Here is a 25,643-nt window from a genome sequence, read left to right on the forward strand (position 1 = left end):
AAAATGACAACAAAATTGAAGATTTTTTCTTTCACAAAAGCAGTTCCTACGTTGATGTAATATGCGTTAAGTTAAATTTACGAAAAAGTAAAAATAGTAAAAATGGAAAAAATAGTAAAATAAAAGAAGAGAAAAACACTTTTCCAATGTTAACATTTTTGTAAAATTTAAAAGAAACATACTTTGTACAAATTGGTAAAAATAAATGCCCTAAAAAAATATATTCGATGGAGTAGTGAAATTATCGATAAGGCGTATGAAACTAAAAAGGAAAGTAATATATAACATAAATATAAAACATAAATATAAAACATAAATATATATATATATATATATAATGTGTTATTCCTATTCAAGTGGCTAAAATAAAGAAAGAATGTAAGTTTCTTTTTCTGTTATAATTATGTGTACTTGATTATTTTATGAAGAATTGACAACTTCACATTCTTTTACTTTGATCACTTCACTCAATATATTCATTGTCACCTGAGGGCGTGGGAATACGTGCGTTCACATATATATATATATATATATATATATGTATATATGTATATATGTATGTATGTAAGTGTGTATGCATATATAGATGTATAAGCGCATACATAAATATACGTACGTGCATATAAAACCATAACACATCTCACTACGTGCTACTTCGGGATATGGTTCCCCCAATGCCTATATATTTGTTTTACTTGATTTAAAAACTTCAATAGAGTTATTCCATATGTAGTTATGCTTTCCATTTGAGAAGGATATTTCTTATTTATTAATGAACTTAATTTATTTAGCAAATTGCTCGTCTCATGCAGCTTGTCTATTCCTTTTTCTTCAAGGCAGCACAACATAGCGGTTATTTTGAACATACATCATACATGTGCATATAATACATATATATATATATATATATATATATACACAAGTGTGTGCACGTATGTAACTGCTTATCCCAGTATATACACATATACATATGCTTCTACATAGCTATGTATATGTATGCATAAGAATGCCCAAGCATGCTGAGCATTATTCCTGTAGAGTTACCTTGAAAGAAAAGCACTGGATTAAATGATGTTAGCTTGTCTATAAAACTTTGGTTTATATATTGTATTAATTTTCTCCATTCGTAATCTTGTATAGCCTTGTTTGAGAATGTAGAAGGTAAAAAGTTATATTCTAGTATTATGTAACAACTAAGTAAGGTTAGGAAGAAGTTTTTGTTGCATTCAATTTTTATTTTCCCTGTAAAAAAATAAAAGATATATTTTTTTATTTTTACACATTTTTACATTGACACTTGGCAGTATTTCTTTTCTCTCTTCTCTTTTCACTTCAATTTGCTTAGTTCTAAGATAATACGAATGAAAAAATGACAAAACTATGTTTTAAATTTTGTTATACTGATTTCCCAGATTTTTTCTCTCCGTTTCTGAATTTTTTTTTCAATCCATAGAAGAGTCGACATGTGTTTAATTAACTCCGGAGATTTATCATAGTAATAATGGTGCTCCAACTTATTTTCAAATTTTTTTATGACTTGTTCATAATTTACGTTTCCTATTTTGTCCATTAACTTATCAGTGAGTCTCCTTTCTTCCCCGTGTTCGCATTCGATCATGTAATTAACCTGAATATGCAAAGAAATTTTTCCAGTTGAATAAACTTTGTTATGGATGCATAACATATTTGTATATATACTTATACATATATGTAAATGCACATACATATATATATATATATATGCATTTGGACAAATTTCCTGTTCCTCACCTGCTCTTTAATGCTCTTCCTCTCATATATTAACATTCGGGTAATTAAAAAATAGGAAAGGTGGGTAAGGCTGATAATATGCCTTTTATTTATTTTTTTTATACTACCTCGATTATCTAAGCACAAACACATTTCTACTTTTTCACGCTTTTTGAAGTCTAGCTTGGGTCTATTAAGACCTTTATTTTTCTTTATTTCTTCGCTTTCTTTATTGTTTTCTTCATCTGTTAATTGGTTATTTCTCTCACTCTCTGAATTTTTAACTTCCCCATCTTTGTTACATTCTTACCAAAATGGGCAATCAAAAAAAAAAAAAAAAAGAAAGGAAAAGAGAAGAAAGCAAAAAAAGATGTAATTCACATGGGAATGAAAAGGAGTCTTTTTTTTTTTTTTTTTTTTTTTTTATTAAAAGGAAGCGTTCAGGTGTACATTTTGTGTGTTCATGTGTTTGTGTGTATTTTTTTTTTTTTTTTTTTTCTAGCTATATTTTATTTTTACTGTGTCCTTACCATTTGCAGAGTATCCCTCACAATTTGTGTTACTTCCTTTTTTGAAGTTATGAAAAAAGCTTTTTTTAAAGGCATATAGTTCTCTCAAAAAATGAAAATCGTAATATGTGTAATATACGATAGGAATAAAAAGGAAATCTCCTGGTTTCATGTAGGAATATAAAAACGAATTTTGTCTTTCCATTATTTCATAAATATATATACAACTATACGTAAGATTCATATGTAGCATTGCAAGTTGTTCCTTTTCAAAATCTTCCTGTTCGTTAGTAATGGCAATTTCTTTTTTTTCCTGGGAATGTGTTAAGTGTTTATGGTTACCCCGTTCTTTTATATTAGTGCTACTGGTATTTTCTTTTCCATCCTCTGTATCACTTCCGTTCCGTTCTTCATCACTCCCGTTTGCTTCTTCATAATTTGTGCTCCATTCTTCATCACTCCCGCTTGCTTCTTCATCATTTCTTCTCCATTCTTCATTACTCCATTCCTTCTCTTCATCCCCTGTCGTATCTCCTCCTACCTGGCTACTTCCCGAATGATGGTCCTTCATATCCTCATGATCAGAATTCCCCTGTGCACTGCTTATATTACTTCCTTCATGGTCATACTTAGAAGAAGAAGCATAAGAAGAAGAGCATATACTTTTTTTCATTCTGTCTATACTGCTTCTACTTTCATAGAAGGGGTTAATAACAGGAAATAAGTTTTCATTTGAATCGTCATATATAAAATTTTCTTTTATCATATTAGGAAAGAGGTAATTTGTTTCAAAAAGAAAATTTTCTTCTTTTTTTGCAAGAACTGGAGTAAACATATTATTAATTTCTTTTTTATCAAATAAGACTGTTTCTTTTAAATCGCAATTTTCGCTTGTATGTATAAATTTCAGGATGATACTCGCATTTCCTTTTCCTTTTCCTTTTTTATTTCCATTTCCCTTTACATTTCCTCTTCCTTTCTCACTTTTTTTATATATTTTCCCAACGTACACATTTTCCACCTCAAAAACGTTTTTGATCAAATTTAAAAATTTAGAAAATTCTGCATAATCATCGAACAGGTTGTTTCCCTTACTATTTACAAACTCGTATAAATCTTTTACTTTTTTTTTTGTGAAGTTTTTACTTATCTCATCATGTATTTTAATATTATATGAATATAATTTTTTTTTGAAAATTTTTTTTTTCTTTTTTTTCTCTTCATTGAAGGAGGCAATATTTTGTAGGTGTTTGCTAATAAGGGTTAGCGGGTCTTGGTGGGAAATATTACAAGGCGAAAAAAAAAAAAAAAAAAAAGAACATATCATACATATAGAAAAATAAATGAACATATATATGTATATATATATATATATGTATATATATATATATATATATATGTATATATATATATATATGTATTTATATATATATGTATTTATATATCCGTATGCGGACTTGCAAAATAGCTGCAAATGCAGAAGTGATTCCTACGTGTAACAATAACAACACAATAAAAAAGACAAATGCATAAAAAATTATTTAATACTAATTATTACTTCTTCCTTTTTTGTGAAGCATAAATATTCAACATGAGTACTAGATGAAACGAATGTGAGACATAAATACTTAAAATTCTTACCTTCAGTGTCCGTCTTTATGGTTAGAAACAGCGCTTTTGCCAAATCATATCCAACATATTTTTTAATGTACTCTAAATTTTCCTCATTCTTACTTTTTATTTTTACTTCCATTTTTAAAGTGTGTATACACACAAGGGGTATATAATAAAATAATAATTTAAAGAGGTGCTTTCTGATGATAATTTTATAAACTTTAGATTGTTTCTTTCTAACGTCATATTATAAATGCGCAGTTATGTTATTCTTTTTTCTCCATGTGATGATGGGCTTTTGTACGTACCTTTTTATTACTCTTCGCAGTTGAATATGTATACATGCATATATGCATACATTTATACATATATATACTTGTATACATGTCGCAATTTTTCTTTTTTTCCCCACTCTGGTATGTATAACAATTTTTCGTTTTTCTTTCCTATCGCTTTGGCATTTACATTTTTTATTTTACTTTTTTAAAAAAGGGAATTTCGCAAAAATAAGACAAACAAGTAGGGAAAAAAAAAGTACACACACGCACACACGAAGAAGCATGAATATGGGCTGAGTATGTGGACATATAAATAATACTATGCATATGCATATGTATATATATATATATATATATATATATTCAAATGGGGTATGTTTGCGCGTATTTTACTTTATATTGGATGTTTTAAAGCGTACGCATACGCAGAAATAACAAAATGGTACGAAAAATAAATCAATGTAAAGACACATTTTTATTTAGAAGATATAGTATGAAAAGGCAAGAAAAAAAATGAAATGGAAAGAAAAAGGACAAAAGGGGACAAAAATGAACACAATGGGAGAAAAAAGGAACATAATGGGTACATAAAAGAACATAGAGAGCCGTAAAACAATGTAATTCGATGTAAACAGAATGGGAGAAAACTCATCTTATGCTTATTTTTCTTTTCCGTGAATACTGTAACATTGCGCTTTTTTTCCCATTTGTAAAGGGCTTATTTGTAAAATCTTTTGGGTATAGCTTTTTACGCTTGTATAGATATGTGGTTTGGTTAGTCAGTCAAAACAATACATGACTATTTGTGAGTGTTTGCAAATGCTTGTGATTCTTTTTGTAGGTGTTTTATGTGCCTAGTTCCCCCTTCACTCGCTTTGCTAATTTTTCCCATTTATGATACGACCAAGAAGTGAGCAAAGTTTGATTTTTTTTTTTTTTTTTTTTTTTTATTATTTGTTTATTTGGGCCATGTATTATAAAGCTATCATCACTGTCTTCTTGTTCAACATGTTGTTGAAGAGACTTTATACATAAGATGTTGTTATCATCTTTATAAAATTCTACATGCCCCTTAGATACAAGTAATGTAATTAAGAATAAACGAAAAGTAGTTTCATTAAATCCATTCATTGGGTCACAATCAATAATAAAGTGTAAAAAGTTGATATGTTTGTTTATTTTTTCAAGTTCACTTAACTTATGTTTTAATTTCATTGATTGTTCATAAGTTTCAAGTTTTATTTCAGGCTCATTGTTATCACATGTATACTCTTTTAATTTTTTATAACCACTGTGTAGTTGTTTTGTCCTGCTGTATACTTTCTTTTCTTTTATTTCTATGTTAAATGTATTTGAATTCGTAAAAAATAGGTTTAAAGGAATAGTATCATAATTAATCGTGCAAAAAGAGAATGTTTTTACGCTAAAATAATGAGAAATTTTAGCAAAGCTTAATATTTTTTTCTTATCTTTGTCATTATTGTCATATTGTTTTCCTCCTTCTTTGTCATTGGAATAATTATACATTTCATCATAACTCGGAAAATGCTCATTAAAATTCTCATTAAAAGTGTCTAATATTAACTTTAGTTTTTCTTTTAACGAAATAGTACTTAACCCTTCTGCTTTAAAATTAATTATTTTAGATACTTGTTTTCCATATTGACATGATTTTTGTAATTTACTTATTTTATTATCCAAATTCATTACAATTTTTCTGTCAGTTTTTATTACTTTCTTTAATGCATTATTTTGTTCAGGTTGTATCAACTCGTCAACATTCAATTTGTCTATTTCATTTTGAATGTACAGCTCATCAATTTTTCTACTGTTGCTTCCTCTTTTTTCTTTCGTTCCTTCGCTTTCCGACATTGTATCAAAGCGCCTTCACCCCAGCGGGCACGCACGTGAATATGCACAAATGTGCGTAAATACGTACAAATATGTACAAATGTGCGTAAATACGTACAAATATGTACAAATATGTACAAATATGTACAAAAACGTACAAATATGTACAAATATGTACAAATATGTACAAATACGTACACATATGCATAAATACATACAAATACGTATATGTATATATAAATATATATAGTTACATGTATAGTTACCTATACAGTTACATATATAGTTTCTTATACATTTATATTTGCACGTCAACCTCGAAGCAATTTCATTTTTCCGTGTTATAATTTTCTTTTTTTTCTTTTTTTTTTCTTCAGAATTGCTTTTTGCGTTAAAATATTTCGTATGATTAATATGTACTTCGAACAAGTTGTAATTCCCTCACAAACTTGTGAGTATTGCACATCATTATTACAGTAGCAACGGGGTGGGTCTTTTCAAGTAATCCACGACTTCATGCCATTATTTTTTCAAATAAAAATGTTCCATTTAAAATTTATACACGCGCATACATACATAGATAGATACACATGTATGTACGTATGTACGTATGTATGTACGTATGTATGTATGTATGTATGTACGTATGTATGTACGTATGTATGTACGTATGTATGTACGTATGTATGTATATATGTATTTATGCATGTACATGTGCATGTACATTTACGCTGAAAAAGTTTAACCATAAATGTGACAAAAAAAAAAAAAAAAAAAAAAAAAAAAAAATTTACATAAAGCTTTTAATTAATAAAAAGAATTATATAATATATGGCATGCATATACCAACTAAAAAAGCAAATGTGAAAAATGAATGAAGAATTAAAATGGGGAAAAATTAAAAAAAGGGATGTACGTGTAACATTTATGCGCATATAATACATAGAAATACATATACACACAAAAGCATACACATATACAAACGCATATATATACTTGTACATATGTACACATGTGATACATTATATAATACCAACAATGGCACATGTGCATATCAAAATGAAAACATAAAAAGCAAACAAAAAATAAATAAATAGAAAGGTGGCTGATAACTTTTAATAAACAAAATCGTTGGAGCCATAAAGCGGCTGTCAATTTAATTAGGAGCTATTTTTGGCTTCATTTTAACGTTTTCCATTTTTATGCCTATATTTCTGGGTTTTCCATTTTTACGCTTACGTTTATCATTTTTTTTCTCCTCTTACGATGTATTTTAATTTTTTTAATATATAGCATTTTGAAAAGTTACATTATTCCGTTTGTTATTCTCTGAAAATAATCATATTGCACGCTACGAAAGTTGTTAATCGATGCTTCAATTAGCGCATTGATTCTCTGTATGCACTAAAAAAGGGGAAAGAGGGGGGGAAAAACAAAATAAAGAAATAAAATAAAGAAATAAAAAAAAAAATTACAAAAATATGTTTAAAAAAAAAAAAAAAAAAAAGGCATATGGCAATAAGCAAAAATACAAATTTAATACACATTAAAAGCAGTACATAATATGAAATTTTTTTTTCAGTATTTAATATTTGCTCTCGAGTGAAGTTATGTGCATAGTTACATATGAACATGTATACACACGCACACACACATATATATATATATATATAAGCCTCGACTTACCATATCAACGGTCAGGTTTGTCATAAATCGTTCCTTCAGAGAGTCTAAGCAAAACTGCGTGCCGCCAGCAAAACAAGGTATTTTCAGAGCTGCGGGAGGACGAGAGCGTAATAAAAAAGGAAAGGTAGTACATGAATGTGGTTGTAAAGAGAAAAAAAAAAAATAGGTAAACATGAATACGCAAACATGAATACGCAAACATGAATACGCAAACATGAATATGTAAACATGAATACGCAAACATGAATATGTAAACATGAATATGTAAACATGAACACCCACATCCACATATACATATACGTATGTACGCGTGCACGTATAAATGACTCGGAAATGAGGCCACGAACGCGCCCGATGGAATAGCAGTACCAACCTGGCATCATCAACTCGACGAAAAGAATGATCTCTTCCGAGTGCTTTCGAGCTTCCAAGAAGCCGCTAACAATAAGTCGTCTGAAATATTCATAGTTATCTGATTTTTCTCCATCCATAATGTCTAAATATTCCTGTGTTAATTTGAACGGGGATGTTTCGAAATTGACATTACCAGGGGAGTTTGTAAGCATATATCCATAATCTATATGTATTAGATGACCATCCGAGTCTAGCAACATATTTCCATTGTGTCTATCTTTTACTTGTAGTAAGTACGAAATGAGTGAGTAAGCCGCATGGCTCTCGATGAAATTCTAAAAAGGGAATAACACACAGGAATATATAAAAAAAAAAAAAAAAAAAAGCATATGTAGATCTGTTAATAACCACGTATATACACATGAACATGTGCATGGAAATCGAGACACGATGGCCACGTAGTTCGACACAGAGACGGTAAATAACAAAATGAGGCAACTGCCAACACGAAATGCTAGCACAAAATGCCAACACAAAATGCTAGCACAAAATGCTAGCACAAAATGCAAATACGACTGCTGATTCAAGTGCCAACTCATATGACGGAACAAATAACAGCCACATGCACATGATTAATCCCTACCTTTTTGGCCTCAAATATATAATCGGCAAAAACAATGTTGAAGATCGTTGATATACTATCTGTTCCAAATTTTCTCTTCAAGGAGTCGACTGAACAAGTATCATTAACATATTCAATGATTCCAGAGTTAGAACCTGTAACTAATATTTCATATGGTCGTAACCATAAGGGTAATCCAGCATTATCAAAAATAATTTTAAATTGTCTTATTAATTGAGAAGCTAATAATTCTTGTCTTAAATCATCACCTCCTTTAACTATTACACATTTGAGATCCCAACTTTTCAATTTTCCATATGGTGATACTTTTCTAATTTTCTTTTTTTTTTCTTCAAATAGTTCTCCCCATAACAATCTTTTTATTATTTTGCAATTCTTTTTTTTAAACTCTTCATTCATATAATTTTCCGGTTTGAAATATTCACTTATGTCCAGTGGGTTACTTGGGTATTCCACCGGGTAGTAGCTGTGCCTGCAAGGGGGCATGTTCCCACCGTCATTTTGGTTACTGCCACAATTGCTATTGCTATTGCTGCTGTTACTGTTACAATCACTTTTAAGATCTCTTTTATGGCCACTTATACCACTACTGGCATCACTCCCACTGGCATTATCGCTACTGCTACTGCTACTGCTACCACTTGTAGCCGAGGGTTTGCTCCTCCTTTTGTCTTCCTTCTGCCCGTACGGATAACCATTCGATCCATCATCTACAACTGTATCACTACAACCAATTAAATTATTTTCATTTTTCCTTTTCAGCTTTTCATATGTTACATGCTGATATAGATTTTTTTCTATCAAAATGTCATTCAAACCACTACTTATGCTTTCTACAGACGTTTTAATATTATTACTAGTATTTTCACTAGAGTTAATTTCACATTTTTCTGAACTATTATTTAAATAACTAGGCATAGAAACAGACCTTGAGTTTAAAATATAGTTTTTCTTAGCTCCTAAAGTAGTTGATATATTATCTTTGTTTGCTGTTTGAAAATTTTTCCTTCTTCCAACACTCCTTTCGGCTTCTGCCTTTTCTCCATTCTCACCATTATCATGGTAACTATCATAGTAACTATCATAGTAACTGTTATCGTAACTGTTATCGTAACTGTTATCGTAACTGTCATCTCCTTTTAACCCTATACATCTTTTTATAAGTGAAATATTCTCCTCTTCATTTAAACCAAAAGATATTAAGTTTTCCTTCCTTAAATCGTTCACTATACAATTGTATGTATATATATCATCCATTTTTAGTGCGCTTAAATCCGCTACACTGTTGTTGCTACTGCCGTTGATGTTACTATTACTACTATTGTTATATTTATTTTTTATCTTTTCTTTTTTCTTTTCCCCCTTCTCTCCATCCTTTTCTTCATATTTGTCTAAACTGCAATTACGGTTAACAGTTACGTCCTCTTTTGAGCTATTAGTCTTTTTCTTGTTAGTCTCCTCTCCTTCTCTGCTCTCTCTTCTTCCTATACTTCCTCTTCTCCTTCTTCTACTTCCTTCCTCTTTTTCATAATCATACAAACTACACTTTTCGTCATAGCACCCATAATTTTTCGAAAATAAAAAATTTCTCGACAAAAGGTGACTTCTTTTCAACTTGTCCTCCTTTTCTTTTTCGTCTTCTTTTTCGTCTTCTTTTTCGTCTTCTTTTTCGTCTTCTTTTTCGTCTTCTTTTTCGTCTTCTTTTTTGTCTACTTTTTTGTCTACTTTTTTGTCTACTTTTTTGTCTACTTTTTCGCCCTCCTTTTTGTCTACTTTTTCGCCCTCCTTTTTGTCTACTTTTTCGCCCTCTTTTTGCCCCTCTTCCTCTTTCAGTTTCCCTTCCTCATTATCCTCTTCTTCGTCCTTTTCTCTCCCCCCACTTGCATCTTTCCCATCTTTCCCCGGTTGCCTCCTTTTATTCCTTTCAACGAGGAACATCTTTTTGGTTGAATAGAAAATATTGTCGGAAATATGGCTAATATCCTCGTCCAAATCTGCAACTTCAAATACTAGTAAGTATGGGGCTCTCTTCTTTGAAAAAAATATTTTACATTCTTCATGACTAAAGTGTAATATCTGTAAATTAGTATATCTATAACAGTTCTCAGCTATTTTGTTATCGCTTTTATTGCTACATGATGACCAAGATAAGCATTCTAAAGGTATGCATAATCCTGTCATGGCAAATATATTCTCACACGATGCAACAATACACCTTCTCATAAGCATCCAACTGTTTAATGAATAAACAAATCTTTTCAATAACTCATTTCTTAAATCTATATCTGGTTCAAGAGGTAACAAATTAGAAACAGAAATAATTAAATTAATAAAATTGTTTAAGAGACTAAAATAATCACATCTTCTTTGTTTCATAAAAAACTGCTGTAGTTCTTCGATCATATCAAAACTGTATTTAAAATCAGGAAGAGAGAATTTCGAAAAACTTAAAGGATTACCTAACTTAGAATAAGTACTAGGTAATTTAACTTTTGCCCTTGCTATAGATAATGGGCCAGAATTTATAATATAACATGCAGGTAATCTAGGAGATGATATAAGTACATTCATATCTTTTTTCTTTTTTGTAACAGTAATTCTTTCTCTCAGTTCATATGTAGGTCCTTCCCCTCTTGTCACATCCGTAGTTTGTACTTGGTTCTTTTCAGTATTACTATTATTTTTCAAAAGTTGTTCATCATTCTGCTTTATGTTAAAATTACAATTTTTTACGTATGCAGGATACAGATCTTCTACTCTTTTTTCCCCACGTACGTTAGAACCGATGTAATGATTACAATTATTGTCATTATATAATTTGTTTTTACTAATATTTCGCCTTCTTCTTTCCTTTATAACAGCTTCTTTAAAATTGTGCATAAAAGACATTGCTCCTTTGTCAATAGGGTTACTTTCAATTAGATTTTTCAGAGCATAAGAATTACAAGAATTATTCAGGCATTTATTATACATTTTTATTTTATTTAACTTTTCATTGATCCTTATTTTTCTAATAATAAATTTTCGTTTGAATAGAAGAGGGTATGCCAAATTAAGTAAATATGATTGTTTATTTTCTTTAAAATTTTTGCATTCATTATTTAAAGGTTTACAATTAACTACAGCCATTTCTATTTCTTGTATCATTCGTTGAGCTAAATCTTTATACTTACTAGAGTTGTCTTCTACTATGGAATGGTATATCCAGCATAATTTCAAAGCAAAATGCATGGATTTACTTGCTTTATCTAATAAGAAACGATAAAGAGAGGAAGATTCATATCTCACAAGTGATATCTGACTTAACTGTGGTAGATAAAACAAAATGTCTTTATACTTTCTTTGTGTATATAACGAATTAACTAAGTATTCATGTACTCCTACTTCTTTTCTGTCATATAAATACCTTATATGTAGATGTGTATCAAAATATTCACAGCGGAATAGTCGTAATAAGCTACCTTCTTTCAATGTGTTCTTAGAAGCTCTTGCTTTATTTGAATCATCATGTTTATTAGTTACGACTTGTTCATTTTCGTTCCTGTTATAGTACTCACGTTTGTCATTATTTAATTCTCTCCATTCACTTTTATTTCTTTCTTCTTGACCTTTTTCATTCATATAATTTTCCCCTTTTTTTATTTCATTTATTATCTTAGGGATGGAAGAAGGAGATTCCTTAAAAATTTTTGAAATGCTCTCTCTAATTTGTTCCTTATCCTTTCCCGCACGACCATCACTGATGGGGCTGCTGGGGATTCTGCGGCTACTACTGCTACCACTGCTACCACTGCTGCTATCTCTGTAGCTATTGCTATTTCTATTAAAGTGTTTGCTTTTTTTTTTTATTTCTTCGCTTTGTAATTTTTTTTCATATAACTCAATAATTTTGATGCTCTTTTTATTATCTGACTCAACGATGTTCTCTTTTTTGTGTACTCTCCTCCCCTTGTCACTACTTGAATCTTCATTATAATTGGAACTACCAGGACTGATTCTTATCCTCATGGGGCCCCTGCTCGCGTCTTCTTTTGTATTTTCGTCGTTATTACCCATCGGAATCCTTACATCTCTAGGGGAGCCGTTAAAATTAATTCTGCTCTTTGTGTCCTTGCCCGCGTTCCTGAGGGTACCTCCATTTATGTTATTGCTAGTGCCAGAATTATTAATGTCATTTCCAGAATTATTAATGTCATTTCCTGCATTATTAATGTCATTGCCAACACTGTTGGCGTACATAGCGTGACATAGTGTCTCCCCTCCTTCAAGTTCTCTCCCCCCAATATTCTGCGAACAATTTTGATTATCTTTTATACTGGAGTGTACGAGCTGTTCTTCAATAGTTACAATATTTTTTTCACTACCATTATTATTTTCTTTTTGCTCTTCCAAATGACTGGTACCATTACTTGGTTTATTATGTATGCGAGATGTAAGCGAATAATTTAAATCAAAACTTTTATTGTTATTACATGATTCCTCTTGAACAATATATTCACAATTTTGTAAATTTTCATAATGTCCCTTATTTGTATTATTATTGTTTTCATCTTTGAGCAAACATTTGTCTTCTGTATTTTTTAAAGGAGTATGTGTCAGTTCAAGTTCATCTCTATACATGGGTGTATTATTACTATGACTGTAAAATGTTTTATATATTGTTTCACCTATTGATGATGTTAATAATTTCTTTGCTTCATAATATATAGATTCCCTTAATGCATAACCTTCTTTTTCACCTTCACCATTTGAAGCTTTGTATCCTTCATTCTTTACCCCTCTTTCTCCTTCATTCTTTACACCTTTTACTTCTTCAATGTTATTCTTTTCCCTCATCGTTGTTTCTACTATTCACTTCTATCGGTACTACTACCAGCTGTACTTCCGGCTGTACTTCCAGCTGTACTTCCGGCTGTACTTCCAGCAGTACTTCCAGCAGTACTACCAATGCTAATGATAATACTAACTCCAATGCCAATGTCAACGCCAGTACCAGCACCAATAAGTGCTACAGTTTTTATTATTATTTATTTTACCTCCCTTTTTTCTTAACAAATACGTACGAATTAATAAAACACTTTTACTACAAAAGATATACTGATTAAGTTTACCCTTATGTGTGTATATGTTTATTATTATTTTTTTTTTTTTCCTATTTTTTAGAAATATTATGTATTCTCTTCATTTACACATGAAATATGTAAAAGTTATGGTTTAAAGACTGCGTTATCTTTCATATTGCTCTAATTAGGATTTCTATAAGTTTTCTCTTTTTAATTATTCTTGTTCTTTTGTACTGTTGATTGTTGGTATTTCCTTTTGTCATTATTCATATAGTTTTTGCTCAGTATTATTTTGTGCTTTTTTTGCTTTGTACATTGTTCTTTCAGTTTTGTATTTTGCCTTCTCTTTTTTATCTTATCTTTTTGCCTTCTCTTTTTTATCTTACCTTTTTGCCTTCTCTTTTTTATCTTACTTTTTTTGCCTTCTATTTTGCAATTTATTTCTTATTTTTATTATTATCTTTTACTTCTTTGCTTTTTCCTTTATATTTTTATTTCACATTCTTGTTTTTTCCTTTTCCTTTTATTTTTACTGCTCGTTTTTGTTTCTTCTTTTAACTTTTATTTTTTTTCCCTTTTTTATTTTTTTTCCCTTTTTTATTTTTTTCCCCTTTTTTATTTTTTTTCCCTTTTTTATTTTTTTCCCTTTTTTATTTTTTTCCCCTTTTTTATTTTTTTTCCCTTTTTTATTTTTTTCCCTTTTTTATTTTTTTTTTATTCTTTTCATTTTTGTTTTTCATTTTTATGTTCTTGAGTTCACATATTTTGTTCATGCCCCTCTGCCTATTTAAGTATTGATCAAACGAAAACATTGGAAATATGGTAAATTATGGTCTTACAAAATTTAAAATAAAAAGGTAGTAGAGGGATGGAAAAGAAAAGAATTTCTATAAAAAATATTGCTTTTTAAATATGCAAATTTTTTTAATTTGGTTTTATTCCAACTGAATATAACTTGCTAAAGATAAAACTGATCTTAATATTCCTTTGAAATTTTGTGGATGTTTTGGCCTATATATACGCATGCACATATTATACGCATATACCCGAACTCATATCTATATACATATGTGTAACACGAAACATATATAAACAATTGCGCCCCTTGGACCTTACTATATTTCGCGTTATATTTTTTCATGTTCTTAACTATATGTACCTAAATGCTATTGGATTAGTGTTGCATATGATTAGGCTTTATTAGTATTCTCAAAAATAGATACCCCAAATAATAGACACTCAAATGTGTAGTCAGTAGCATAAGCACATGAACAGGTAAGGTAGTACGGACGCGAAAGTATTAGGAAACGTATACAGAAATAGTGTATAAAAAAATATCTGAATATTACATGAATAATGCATGAAAAACACATGAAAAATTCGTATATACATGAACATATTCTTTCCGCTCTCCCTGTCACCTACATTATTCTTTTGTTTTTTTGTTTTTGAGCAAAAAAATGCATTTTGAATGAAGTTGCTCATTACGTCCATATTATTACCCTTCTAATTCTTTATATCCCCCCATACATACATATATACACACATATATACACACATATATACATACATATATACATACATATATACATACATATATACATACATATATACATACATATACACATACATATACACATACATACATACATACACACACACACACACGCAAAGTGTACATGTAAAAGAATATACATAAGCCTATGAACAATAAGACAGGTTAGAGTTATGCCTTCATTTAGAAATGTATTTCTTTTCTTTTTTTTTTTTTTTTTTTTAAAGTAACCCTCTTTTCCTCTCTACGTTTTTATAAAATTTAGGAACACTTCTTCGAAAAAATTAGTATAACGAAAAGTAAGGAAGGACTGCATTAAATTATTTGCCATTTCATTGTTATAAAACTGTTATAAGGTTTTTCTTTTTCTTTTTTTTTTTTTTTTTTGTATGTGTAATATCGGTTTAACCTGAAACAACAAAAAATTGGTATCTTCCCATAGCCCTACTTTTTAGTTTATGAAATAAGAAAAATGGGGAAACACTTAATTTTGAGAATTTTCAAAGAGTTGTTTCAATAATAATAAAAAAGATAAAATAAAATGGAGGAAAATGAAGTATACAAAGTAAACAAAATAAAGTAAATAAGGTAAAGCAAGTATTTCCCTGTTTAGGTTTTTTCCTTTTCTTAGTAATTATTTTTTTATATTAATATTTCAAAAAAACGGCGAAAATTTTGTTATGATATATATTAACACAAAGTACGTACACCACCAGAGCCGCGTATATAATATGAAGAAGTAAACATGCATAGATATATGTATGTTCGTTCTTTTCCTTAAACAGATTTGCAAATTTTTTTATTAAAATTCTTTTTCTTTTTTTCTTTTTTAAAATAAAGGGTTGAAAATGTACTTGCACGTTTAAAATTTTTTTTGCCCATTTTGTTCATTTTGTCCATTTTGCCCATTTTGTCCATTTTGCCCATTTTGTCCATTTTGCCCATTTTGTCCATTTTGACCATTTTGCCCATTTTGACCATTTTGCCCATTTTGACCATTTTGCCCATTTTTCCCATTTTTTGCCATTTTTGTTCTTTTTTTGCTTCTCTGTTCCGTCATTGTTATCTTTCTGTTTTAATGAAAGTTTGTTGTTGTTATATTTTACTAATCATCTAATTATTACTTATTTTATTTTTTTTTTTTCCCCTCTCTATATATGTACATATATATATGAATATATATACATTTATGAATACATACATATATGTATGTACTAAACAAGTTTAAAAAACATTTGTTGCCTTTTTTTTATCACTTGAAAAACGTTAAGAAAGAAAGATGAACCCTTATATAGATCCTTCATTAGTTTTTGCAAATATAGATGAAGATTCCGTTAAGGAAACCAGCAATTTTTTAAATAAAAAGTAAACAAAGAAAAATTTATTCTTCTCCGAATAAGTTTAAGCAGCGTATTAAGCAGCTTACTACATAATATGACTACTACTTTTTTTTTATTATAATTTCTGGGGATGAATGTTTCAAGAGCTATTTGCGTGTAATTGCTGTACTACACATCATATATATATATATATATATATATATACATATAAGCATGCGTCTATATATACACACTACGCACATTCTCTATAGCGAAACTTTAGACAATTACCTTAGCTTTTACTCGTCACAACACATGTATTGTGAGCCATTGAGCGAAAGTATAAATAACCTAAAAAACAATATAGAACTGAATAATGAACATAATTTCATGGAGTCAGAAGTTTTAAATAAAAATGAATTTTATGATATTAGTGATAATGTTTTCAGCAATCTGGGAAGAAGTCATTTGAGCAGTTTGAACTCTTTAGAGTAATACCCTTTATTTCAGTTTTTGATTCCCCATCATTTTTGAGCGTATATTTTGGGTTTACTTTTATGTTTGCAACTATGCTTACAACTGTGCTTACACTTTTGCATGTTTTCCATAAAAAGATTGCAATCCAAAAGATACCTACATCAACGTAGTTGTGTTTAAAGAAGCGTAATACTAACAGTACACGTCTTATCTTGTCGTATCTTGTCGTATCTTGTCATATTTTATTTTATGTTTTCTTTTTTTTTATTATCTTTTTCTATATTTATACGTCCCCCCCCCTTCGAAAGGAGCGAAAACGGAAATACTACATCCGAAAATGTTCTTGAATATGTTCAGGATTTCAAGTAATATTATTTTACCAGTTTAATCATCCCTTCATCATTTATTCTCGACCTTATATATATGTTCATAACACTTACCCCACTCCTTCCCCTTTTTGGTAAATAATCAATTTTTAAATTTATTCTCTAGTTTAAGGCACAGTGCACAGTATTACGAAATTGAAAATATGAAAAGTTTTGAAAATAATGAAAGAGCAAAATTGCCTAATTCAAGGGTTACTCAAATTGTTGAGGGCAAAAAAGAAGGGGGAGCAGCAAAAGAAGAGGTACTAGCAGAAGATGAGGTACTAGCAGAAGATGAGGCATTAGCAAAAGATGAGGCATTAGCAAAAGATGAAGCACTAGCAGAAGATGAGGCATTAGCAAAAGATGAAGCACTAGCAGAAGATGAGGCACTAGCAGAAGAAGAGGTAGAAGCGAAGGAATGTTCCAAAATTAAAGAAATAGATTTAACATTTCAAAATCAGAATAATTTCAGGTACATATATATGAACATAATTTTTTTTTTTTTTTTTTTTTTTCACTTTCCCTTTCATTCGAAATGGCAAAAAAAAAAAAAAAAAAATACATTTTTACTTTTATATTAATTATACAGTTGTTCAAATGAAGATGAAAATAAAAAATACAATTCGTCCTCAAGTGAATCCCTTAACTTTCCCTTAAGTTGCCAGCGTATAAAATAAGATCGTAAAAAATTAGCTGTTACATATAATTTTTGAAGTGTATAGTTCATACATATTTTAAAATTTCGCCCTGAGTAGTTAAATGTGCACAGGCACTTGCAAACGCAGAAATATGTATACTAGTAAATATTCTTATGTACACATATACATTTATGTGTTTACATTTTTACGCGATTACACTTTTAAGCGATTACACATTTACTTCTTTACTTATTTACATCTCTACTTCTTTACTTTTTTACCTAATTACTTATTTTTTCCCTTTTGTACGAACCAGCCGAAAATAGCGATATGATGTATGACGAATGTGCCTTAACAAACGACTTTTTTGAAACAATTGAAAATATAAATACCAAGGTTTTTGAAAAATATAACAATTTAAAAGACGTATCTGAGAATTTAATTGACATCATAAATAGAGCAGACTTTGAGAAAAGGATTAATAATTTACTAAATTTAAATGATAAAAATTCTCACCTCATTGACAAATTTAAGAAAAAAAGCGAAGATTGTATTCGTCAATGCCGCAAATTCGAAACGACGTCCGAAAATGTAAGAGAATTGCTCAAATTTTGCAATATATGTACATGTGAACATATGCATATACATATATATATATATATATTATTTAGCTGATTCGTTCATGTTTTTTTTTTTTTTTATTCATCCTTTATAGCTAGTTGGTGAATGTATTAACACATTGGCAAACAGCAGCATATGCTATGCTGAGTGGGTCTATTTGCATTCCTGTAAGGTTGACCCAGTTGACAAAGTCTTAGATGAAATAAAATTATTTATTCAAACAAGCTAAACAGAGAGCAAAAAATGTTAATAAATAATTGTTTCAATTCGACACAAATATATATGCACATGCACGTGTACATGCAAACATGTACACATTTCACTTAAAAAAAAAAAAAAAGTTCCCTTTTTAGGATATGCACAATTTTTGGAAGTTAAGAGTTTGACTCATGTAAATTCGTACAAATGTACATATACATAAACACAGACATATGCATATGTATATATATATGTATACATGTATGTATATGCATGTATTAAATTTTTTTTTTTTTTTTTTAAAAAAAAATCTCGTTCTCTTGTACATGTACTACATGAAAAGCGAATTTGGGCACCTGGGAAAAGGAACAATATCTCGTATATTATTAATTGAAGAAATAAACATAATTAATCTATCAATACCTAACCCAAAACCTGAATGAGGAATATTTCCATATTTCCTTAGTTCTAAATAAGGGTCATATAACGCGATATTTAATTTTTTATTTTGCATTTGCTGCTTTAAAGTATTCAAATGAATTTCTCTTTCAGAGCCTCCTACAATTTCACCAACATCAGGAAAAATTATATCCATACAAGACACCGTTCTTTTATCTTCATTTAATTTCATATAAAAGGGCTTAATATCATATGGATAATTTATTATAACTACAGGAGATTTAAAATATACATTTGTCAAAAATTTTTGCTCTTCAAAAGATAAGTCGTTACCACATGATGATAAATTAGATAGTCGATTTTCCTTTTTGACAATATGTACTGCTTCATCATATGTAATTACAACAAATTTTTTGTTTAAAATGTCTTCTAACTTCTTTTTTATATTTTTATCATGATTTTCATTTAAGTATTCTATATCATCAGATTTATATAAAGCAAACTTAATCATCTCTTTTATATACTCTTCGGATAATGAAATAATATTATTTAAATTAGAAAATGCTAGTTCTACTTCTAGCATTAAGAATTCATTTAAATGTCTAAAGGTATTTGAGTTTTCCGCTCTAAATGACTGATTAATTGTGAATACATCTCCCATAGAACAACACAGACATTCTAATGTTAGTTGACTGGACACATTTAAGAAACATGGTTTCTTAAAAAAATCTTTTTCAAAAATTTTGTTTTCACGATAATTTTGATGATGCAGAGGATGAGAAGGAGAAGGATGATACTCTTCTTCATTTGTATTGTTACATATAGTTTGTGGTGCTCTCCTTATTTCGTTATCCTCTTTTTTTTCCTCTTTACTCTCTCCATTTAACAGGGTGGTTGCGTAAAATAATTTCCCTCCCCCTTCACAGTCATTACTTGTTAAAATAGGCGTATTAATATATGTACAGTTTTTTTTTCTAAAATAGTTAAACGTTTCAACAATTATATCAGATTTTAATCTGAATATGCTACTATACAATTTTGTCCTTGCCCTTAAATGAGGGAAATTCCTTAGGTATTTTTTGGTGTGATATTTTTTTGATATCATATAGTAGTCTGCCTTATATTTGCATCGTTGTGTGCATTGGCCTTTTTCACTATTTTCAACAAAACTGCTATCACTGGGGCTCTTTTTTTGTTGGCTGCCTTTTATATATGCGCTTCTAACGTTTGGCTTGTCATCCGTCTTACTCCTACCATTGTGTACTTTTTCATTGCTTTCGTTCTCACCATTTTCGTTCTCACCATTTTCGTTCTCACCATTTTCGTTCTCACCATTTTCGTTCTCATCATTTTCGTTCTCACCATTTTTGTTCTCACCATTTTCGTCCTCACTATTTTTGTCCTCACTATTTTGGTTATAGTTGTTTTCCTTTTCGTTTATTTGCTTGAACAGTTTTACATAATGTTCTTTTGATGAGTCATATACGCACAATTCTACTTTCTGCTTTTTCCCTATGGAATACTTCAGTTCGCCTAAGCATTCTATAGCATCATCTGTTGATGTTTTTAAAACTTCTTCATAATTTGAAATACTTGCATCAATTACCACTTGCAAGTTTTTAAAATAGGAACCATCATTGATATCAATAAAAACAAAGCGATTTTTTCCAACAGTTCTAACTGATTTAATCCATCCGTATATTTTGAAATACCCCCGTATTTCAGTGTCGTTGAATTCTATTTTAAACAGGTCTTTTATTTTTGTTCTCTCAACTGAGGAAACGGAACAGCAAAAAACAAAAAAAAAAAAACAAAAAAAAAAATTATGTACGTTCATAAAATTAGGAAATTAAGAGTTGCCGAGCACAACATTTACACACACATGACATACGTAACATGTAATGGCTAGCTGCTCATAATGGTACAAAATGGAGTTTTTTTTTTCTTTTTTTTTTATTCATTTATTTTATTCATTTATTTTATTCATTTATTTTATTCATTTATTTTATTCATTTATTTTATTCATTTATTTTATTCATTTATTTAATTTATTTACTTATTTATTTTATTTATTTATTTTATTTATTTATAATTATTGTTTTTAATTAATTTATTTTTTCCTTTATGTTCGCTTTATTGTTGTCCGTCTTTACTATTTCTCGAACAAAACAGGTAACACTTAACCCTAGGTTTATGAAAGAAAAAGCTGCTATTTAAGCCCCTGTTAAATGTAGATATCATTTTAACGTTATTCTTTAAAAAAAATGAGTTGCTCATAAACTTTCTGCTTATTTTCCATCCCTTGAACATTAACTTACATTTCCTGAACAAGTCATGTGATAAGCTTTTCTTATTTTTTATTATTGTTTTGTTTTTTTTAATACATTTGGCTAGTAAAGTTAAAAGTGCGATTAAATGGATTAAATGAATTATATAGATCAAAGGAATTCTCATTAAAAAAGTAGCATAAATGAGAAATATGCAAAGTTAAAAAAGGAAGTGCTTTATTATGTTACATATCGATTATTTAATTATAATTCAATTTTGTAATTTTATAGGCATATTTTACTATCTTTTTTTTAATTTTTTTACATTTTTTGTTAGAGAATTTTGCCTCATTGTTCCGCTTGAACATGTCATACGTTTTATTCTTATTTTTGTAAATTATACATACAATTGGGCAAAAAAAAAAAAAAAAAATAAAAATAAAAATAAAAATTACTAAATAAATAAATAAATAAAAAATAATAAATTAAAAAAGATATTTTATTCTAAAATTATTTCTGGTTTACCTAAACAGTTATTTGCATGTATGCACGTAAGTTACTGTTTACTTTTAATAATAGGAGGTAATTTATTAAACACATATGAACAGATTAAAAGAGGATAAACAACATAAAAAAAAATAAAATAAAATAATAAACAAAAAACAAATGCATATTTGTTTCCATTTGGGAGAAGAAACATGTACAGTTTTAAAAATAAGTTCTTTTTTTTTTTTTTTTTTTTTTCTTTACACGTATGAAAAAACAGTTTATTCAACAAAATACATAAAATGTATGGCAAATATGTATGCAAAATTTGCTACAAAAAATGTGGTAAAAGATACGCTAAAAGATGCATCAAAAGCACCAAAAAATACAAAGGGGGGAAATAATGGCAGAAACAAAACAAAAGCATAAGAAAAAGTACAACAGAACAGGAAAGAATAATTAAAAATGGAAAGATACACATGTGTACACGTTCGTATAAACATATATATATATTAATGCAGATAAATGTATATAGGTCATTCCACACACACACACACACACACACGTGTGCATGCGAAACCACGTGTAACGCTATGAAACAAAATTGTCAGGCATCGCATAAGGTGAAAACACCCTATAAATTTTTCTTGAGAGAGCTTTACCTAACTTTCTATCCCCGTAGGAGGAGCTTACAACTAAATCTTTTAAGCACTCTTCATCATTTATTTTTTTAAAATGCATAATCAAATCAAAGGGTGTACTGAACACTTCAGCTATTTTTATGGAAATGTCTTCAGATATACCGCTTATTTGCATTAACTGAGATGTCCATGTAGAATAATTTTTATTTTCATTATGGTTAGTATTTTTCAAATTATTCTTCATACCTGTTGGTTTAACTTTGAAAAAGGAATTCAGTTTTCTTATTTTCGATTGATACAAATATTTACAACATTTAAATATATATTTATGTAAATTAATGGTGTTTTCCATTTCTACTGCATCCACATGATAACGTATTAGTAATGCCGCAATGAGGCTATCGAAATCTTTATTATTAATTATTATATCTTCATTCTTATTTTTCTTTTGCATTTTTTTATTTTGCTCATTATAATCTGTTCTATTTAAAATTTCTCGAATACCAATAAATATACATAGAATTCTTACATTTATGTACTCTTTTTGTAACTTTTCTATTTTAAAAAATATGTTTTCCTTTTCATTATTGTATTGATACTCTAAATAATTTTCATCAATAATTAATAATATTAAAGCGAGAAAGGAATATTTCTCATCAAATTTAGTGAGGTCTTCTTCTGAACAAGTGATATCGTTGTTTTCATAAGGGCCTAGGCCATTATTATTATACTTATTATTGCATTTATTACCGATGTTGCAATTGCTGCTACTATTACAATTGCTGCTACTATTACAATTGCTGCTACTATTACAATTGCTGCTACTATTACAATTGCTGCTTCTATTACAATTGTTAGTAATACTACGATTACTGCTATTGTTGCAAATATTATTAATAATTTCTTTTCTCTTTTCGTTAATCAACGCGAAGTGGGATTTATACGGATAATTTGTATAAATAAAACACGTGTTGTCAAAAAAGGTTGGATGTTCATCTATTTCAAAATTTTCAAAATTTAGCATTTCGCTGTATTTTGTATCGTTCTTATCATTCTCTTCCTCATTTTTTAAAAACAATTTTAAAGCCTCGTAAATTTTGCTTCCTTTTAAGTCCTCACTAAAAATTATTTTTATCTTTTCCATTTGGAAATAATCAGTCTTTTTTTTTTTTTTTTTTTAAAAAGAAAAGGCTAATTTTTTGTTTTGTTTTTCTTATTTTCTCATTTGTGATAGACAGATGGAGGAGAAGTGATATTATTTTTTAATAAATTTGGCAGGTAAATATGAATGTGTTTCCTTTTTTTTTTCACTTTTTTGTGCTCTTTTTTTTTCCAACTTTTTTTGCAATTTTACTTTTTATTTGTGAAGCAAAATGTTCAGATAACACATTGTCAAAAAAAAAAAAAAATAAAATAAAATAAAATAAATATAAGTAGTGTATATATATATGTACATATACTTAAAACATAATTTAAGGGGTACCTTTTTTTGAACAATGTTGCAAAATAAAACAGTAAATGTTCGATGTGTTTAACGTACCAAGTGTAGCAACATTTTAATAATACAATTATTACGTCCAATTTATGAACTTGTGTGCTAATGTTTCTCTTTAGCAAAAACCAGCAGCATAATAGTGCAAAAAAAAAAAAATAAAATAAAATAATAAATAAACACACAAGCAGATAACAAACAGATAAACAAACAGATAAGCAAATACTCAAATGCACATACGAACAAATATGCGAGTGCATACATAGCATTTTCAAAGCTATGTATTACATTTTTTTGGGAAAAGTGTTACATTTGTGCTACGCCAAGGTGTGCAGTCATATTATGCTTTTTTCTCATTCATCCATGTAATAATTGCTCTTTTCATTTTTCCTTCTATGGCATATTATTTCACGTATTAAATGAAGCATTGCGTTTGTACCTAGGTACGTATTGTATATATGAATATATATAAATATGTGCACATCCATATATATTCATATACTACATTAACGTTAAAGAACATTCATTGTAGCTACAAAAAAAAAAAGAAAAAAAAGAAAAAAAAGAAAAAAAAAAGAATGAATGAACAAACGACATGATTTGTTCCCCTCTTAACATATTTGCTACATCCTATAAAATTAATATTTGAAAGTTTCTCCTTATCGACACACATAGTAATATTTAAAAAGTGCTTATTATATATAAACAACAACTGCGTTAGCTGCTTTCATTTTATAATCGTGTACAATTCTTATGCTACGAAAAAATAAAAAGGGCCAATGGTAGACACTGCAGCATATTTTCATTCAACTTTCAATGGGATTAAAAGGAAAATGGTGGAGAGTCGAAAAAGGTATATATTCATTTGATTCAGCAGGGCGTATGCATGCATACATACATACATACATGCGTGTATATATATATATATATTTATGTCTGTATACATAAATATGTATATACTTAAAACGTGTACGTAATAATATAAATGTATTTCCACTCAAATTAACAAAAAACAGATCTACTTTCAAATGAAGTTATCCTCAATAAGATATTGTAAAACAATGATAAATGTGTATTTTATTAAAAAAGGGTGCTACCACATGGTGGTTTATATATTTATGTACGTGTATGTATCTATATTTTTTTTTTTTTTTTTTTGGCTGATTGCTAATTCTTTCATTTGTACTAGCTTACTAAAAAGAAAACTCTAAAATTTTTTTGTAATCATATATTTTAGCATATATTATGACTAAACGAAATACATTTAGCAGCGCTCAAATATTATGAATTATCTTTTTTATTTCACCAATTTAGTTATATATATATGTATATATATTTTTTTTTTTTCTTTTTAGTTTATTCGAAAATATTGGCTCCCTTATCCTCTCTCAAAAATATAGAGGTTAGACGTTATATATATGTATGGCTCGAAATT

At 28.8% G+C, this 25,643-nt stretch overlaps 6 protein-coding genes across 6 annotated transcripts; 1 reads left to right on the forward strand and 5 right to left on the reverse strand.

Moving 5' to 3' along the window:
- Positions 1–420: 420 nt before the first annotated feature.
- Positions 421–4,011, reverse strand: MKS88_001621 (uncharacterized protein; the record flags this gene model as incomplete). The annotated part of the gene is made up of 7 exons (XM_067214565.1): positions 421–486; positions 696–829; positions 1,045–1,242; positions 1,402–1,627; positions 1,771–2,054; positions 2,280–3,530; positions 3,900–4,011. 7 exons carry the CDS (start codon positions 4,009–4,011, stop codon positions 421–423), a joined length of 2,271 nt encoding a protein of 756 aa, XP_067074509.1.
- A 985-nt stretch (positions 4,012–4,996) lies between these two features.
- Positions 4,997–6,022, reverse strand: MKS88_001622 (NSE4 domain-containing protein; the record flags this gene model as incomplete). Its single annotated transcript, XM_067214566.1, has 1 exon — positions 4,997–6,022. The coding sequence occupies one exon, from the start codon at positions 6,020–6,022 to the stop codon at positions 4,997–4,999; it is 1,026 nt and encodes a 341-aa protein (XP_067074510.1).
- A 1,284-nt stretch (positions 6,023–7,306) lies between these two features.
- Positions 7,307–13,520, reverse strand: MKS88_001623 (phosphatidylinositol 4-kinase beta; the record flags this gene model as incomplete). Its single annotated transcript, XM_067214567.1, has 4 exons — positions 7,307–7,405; positions 7,688–7,776; positions 8,061–8,376; positions 8,685–13,520. The coding sequence occupies 4 exons, from the start codon at positions 13,518–13,520 to the stop codon at positions 7,307–7,309; spliced, it is 5,340 nt and encodes a 1,779-aa protein (XP_067074511.1).
- A 3,061-nt stretch (positions 13,521–16,581) lies between these two features.
- On the forward strand, positions 16,582–18,954 carry MKS88_001624 (uncharacterized protein; the record flags this gene model as incomplete). Its single annotated transcript, XM_067214568.1, has 7 exons — positions 16,582–16,667; positions 16,894–17,112; positions 17,407–17,463; positions 17,591–17,938; positions 18,056–18,132; positions 18,421–18,695; positions 18,820–18,954. The coding sequence occupies 7 exons, from the start codon at positions 16,582–16,584 to the stop codon at positions 18,952–18,954; spliced, it is 1,197 nt and encodes a 398-aa protein (XP_067074512.1).
- Positions 18,955–19,254: 300 nt separating this feature from the next.
- MKS88_001625 (asparagine--tRNA ligase) lies at positions 19,255–21,563 on the reverse strand (the record flags this gene model as incomplete). Its single annotated transcript, XM_067214569.1, has 2 exons — positions 19,255–21,095; positions 21,476–21,563. 2 exons carry the CDS (start codon positions 21,561–21,563, stop codon positions 19,255–19,257), a joined length of 1,929 nt encoding a protein of 642 aa, XP_067074513.1.
- Positions 21,564–22,666: 1,103 nt separating this feature from the next.
- On the reverse strand, positions 22,667–23,860 carry MKS88_001626 (ERCC4 domain-containing protein; the record flags this gene model as incomplete). The annotated part of the gene is made up of 1 exon (XM_067214570.1): positions 22,667–23,860. One exon carries the CDS (start codon positions 23,858–23,860, stop codon positions 22,667–22,669), a length of 1,194 nt encoding a protein of 397 aa, XP_067074514.1.
- Between the last annotated feature and the right edge of the window lie 1,783 nt (positions 23,861–25,643).

Source organism: Plasmodium brasilianum, chromosome 6, assembly GCF_023973825.1.
Source record: "Plasmodium brasilianum strain Bolivian I chromosome 6, whole genome shotgun sequence".
In the NCBI taxonomy this organism is placed as follows: Eukaryota; Apicomplexa; class Aconoidasida; order Haemosporida; family Plasmodiidae; genus Plasmodium; species Plasmodium brasilianum.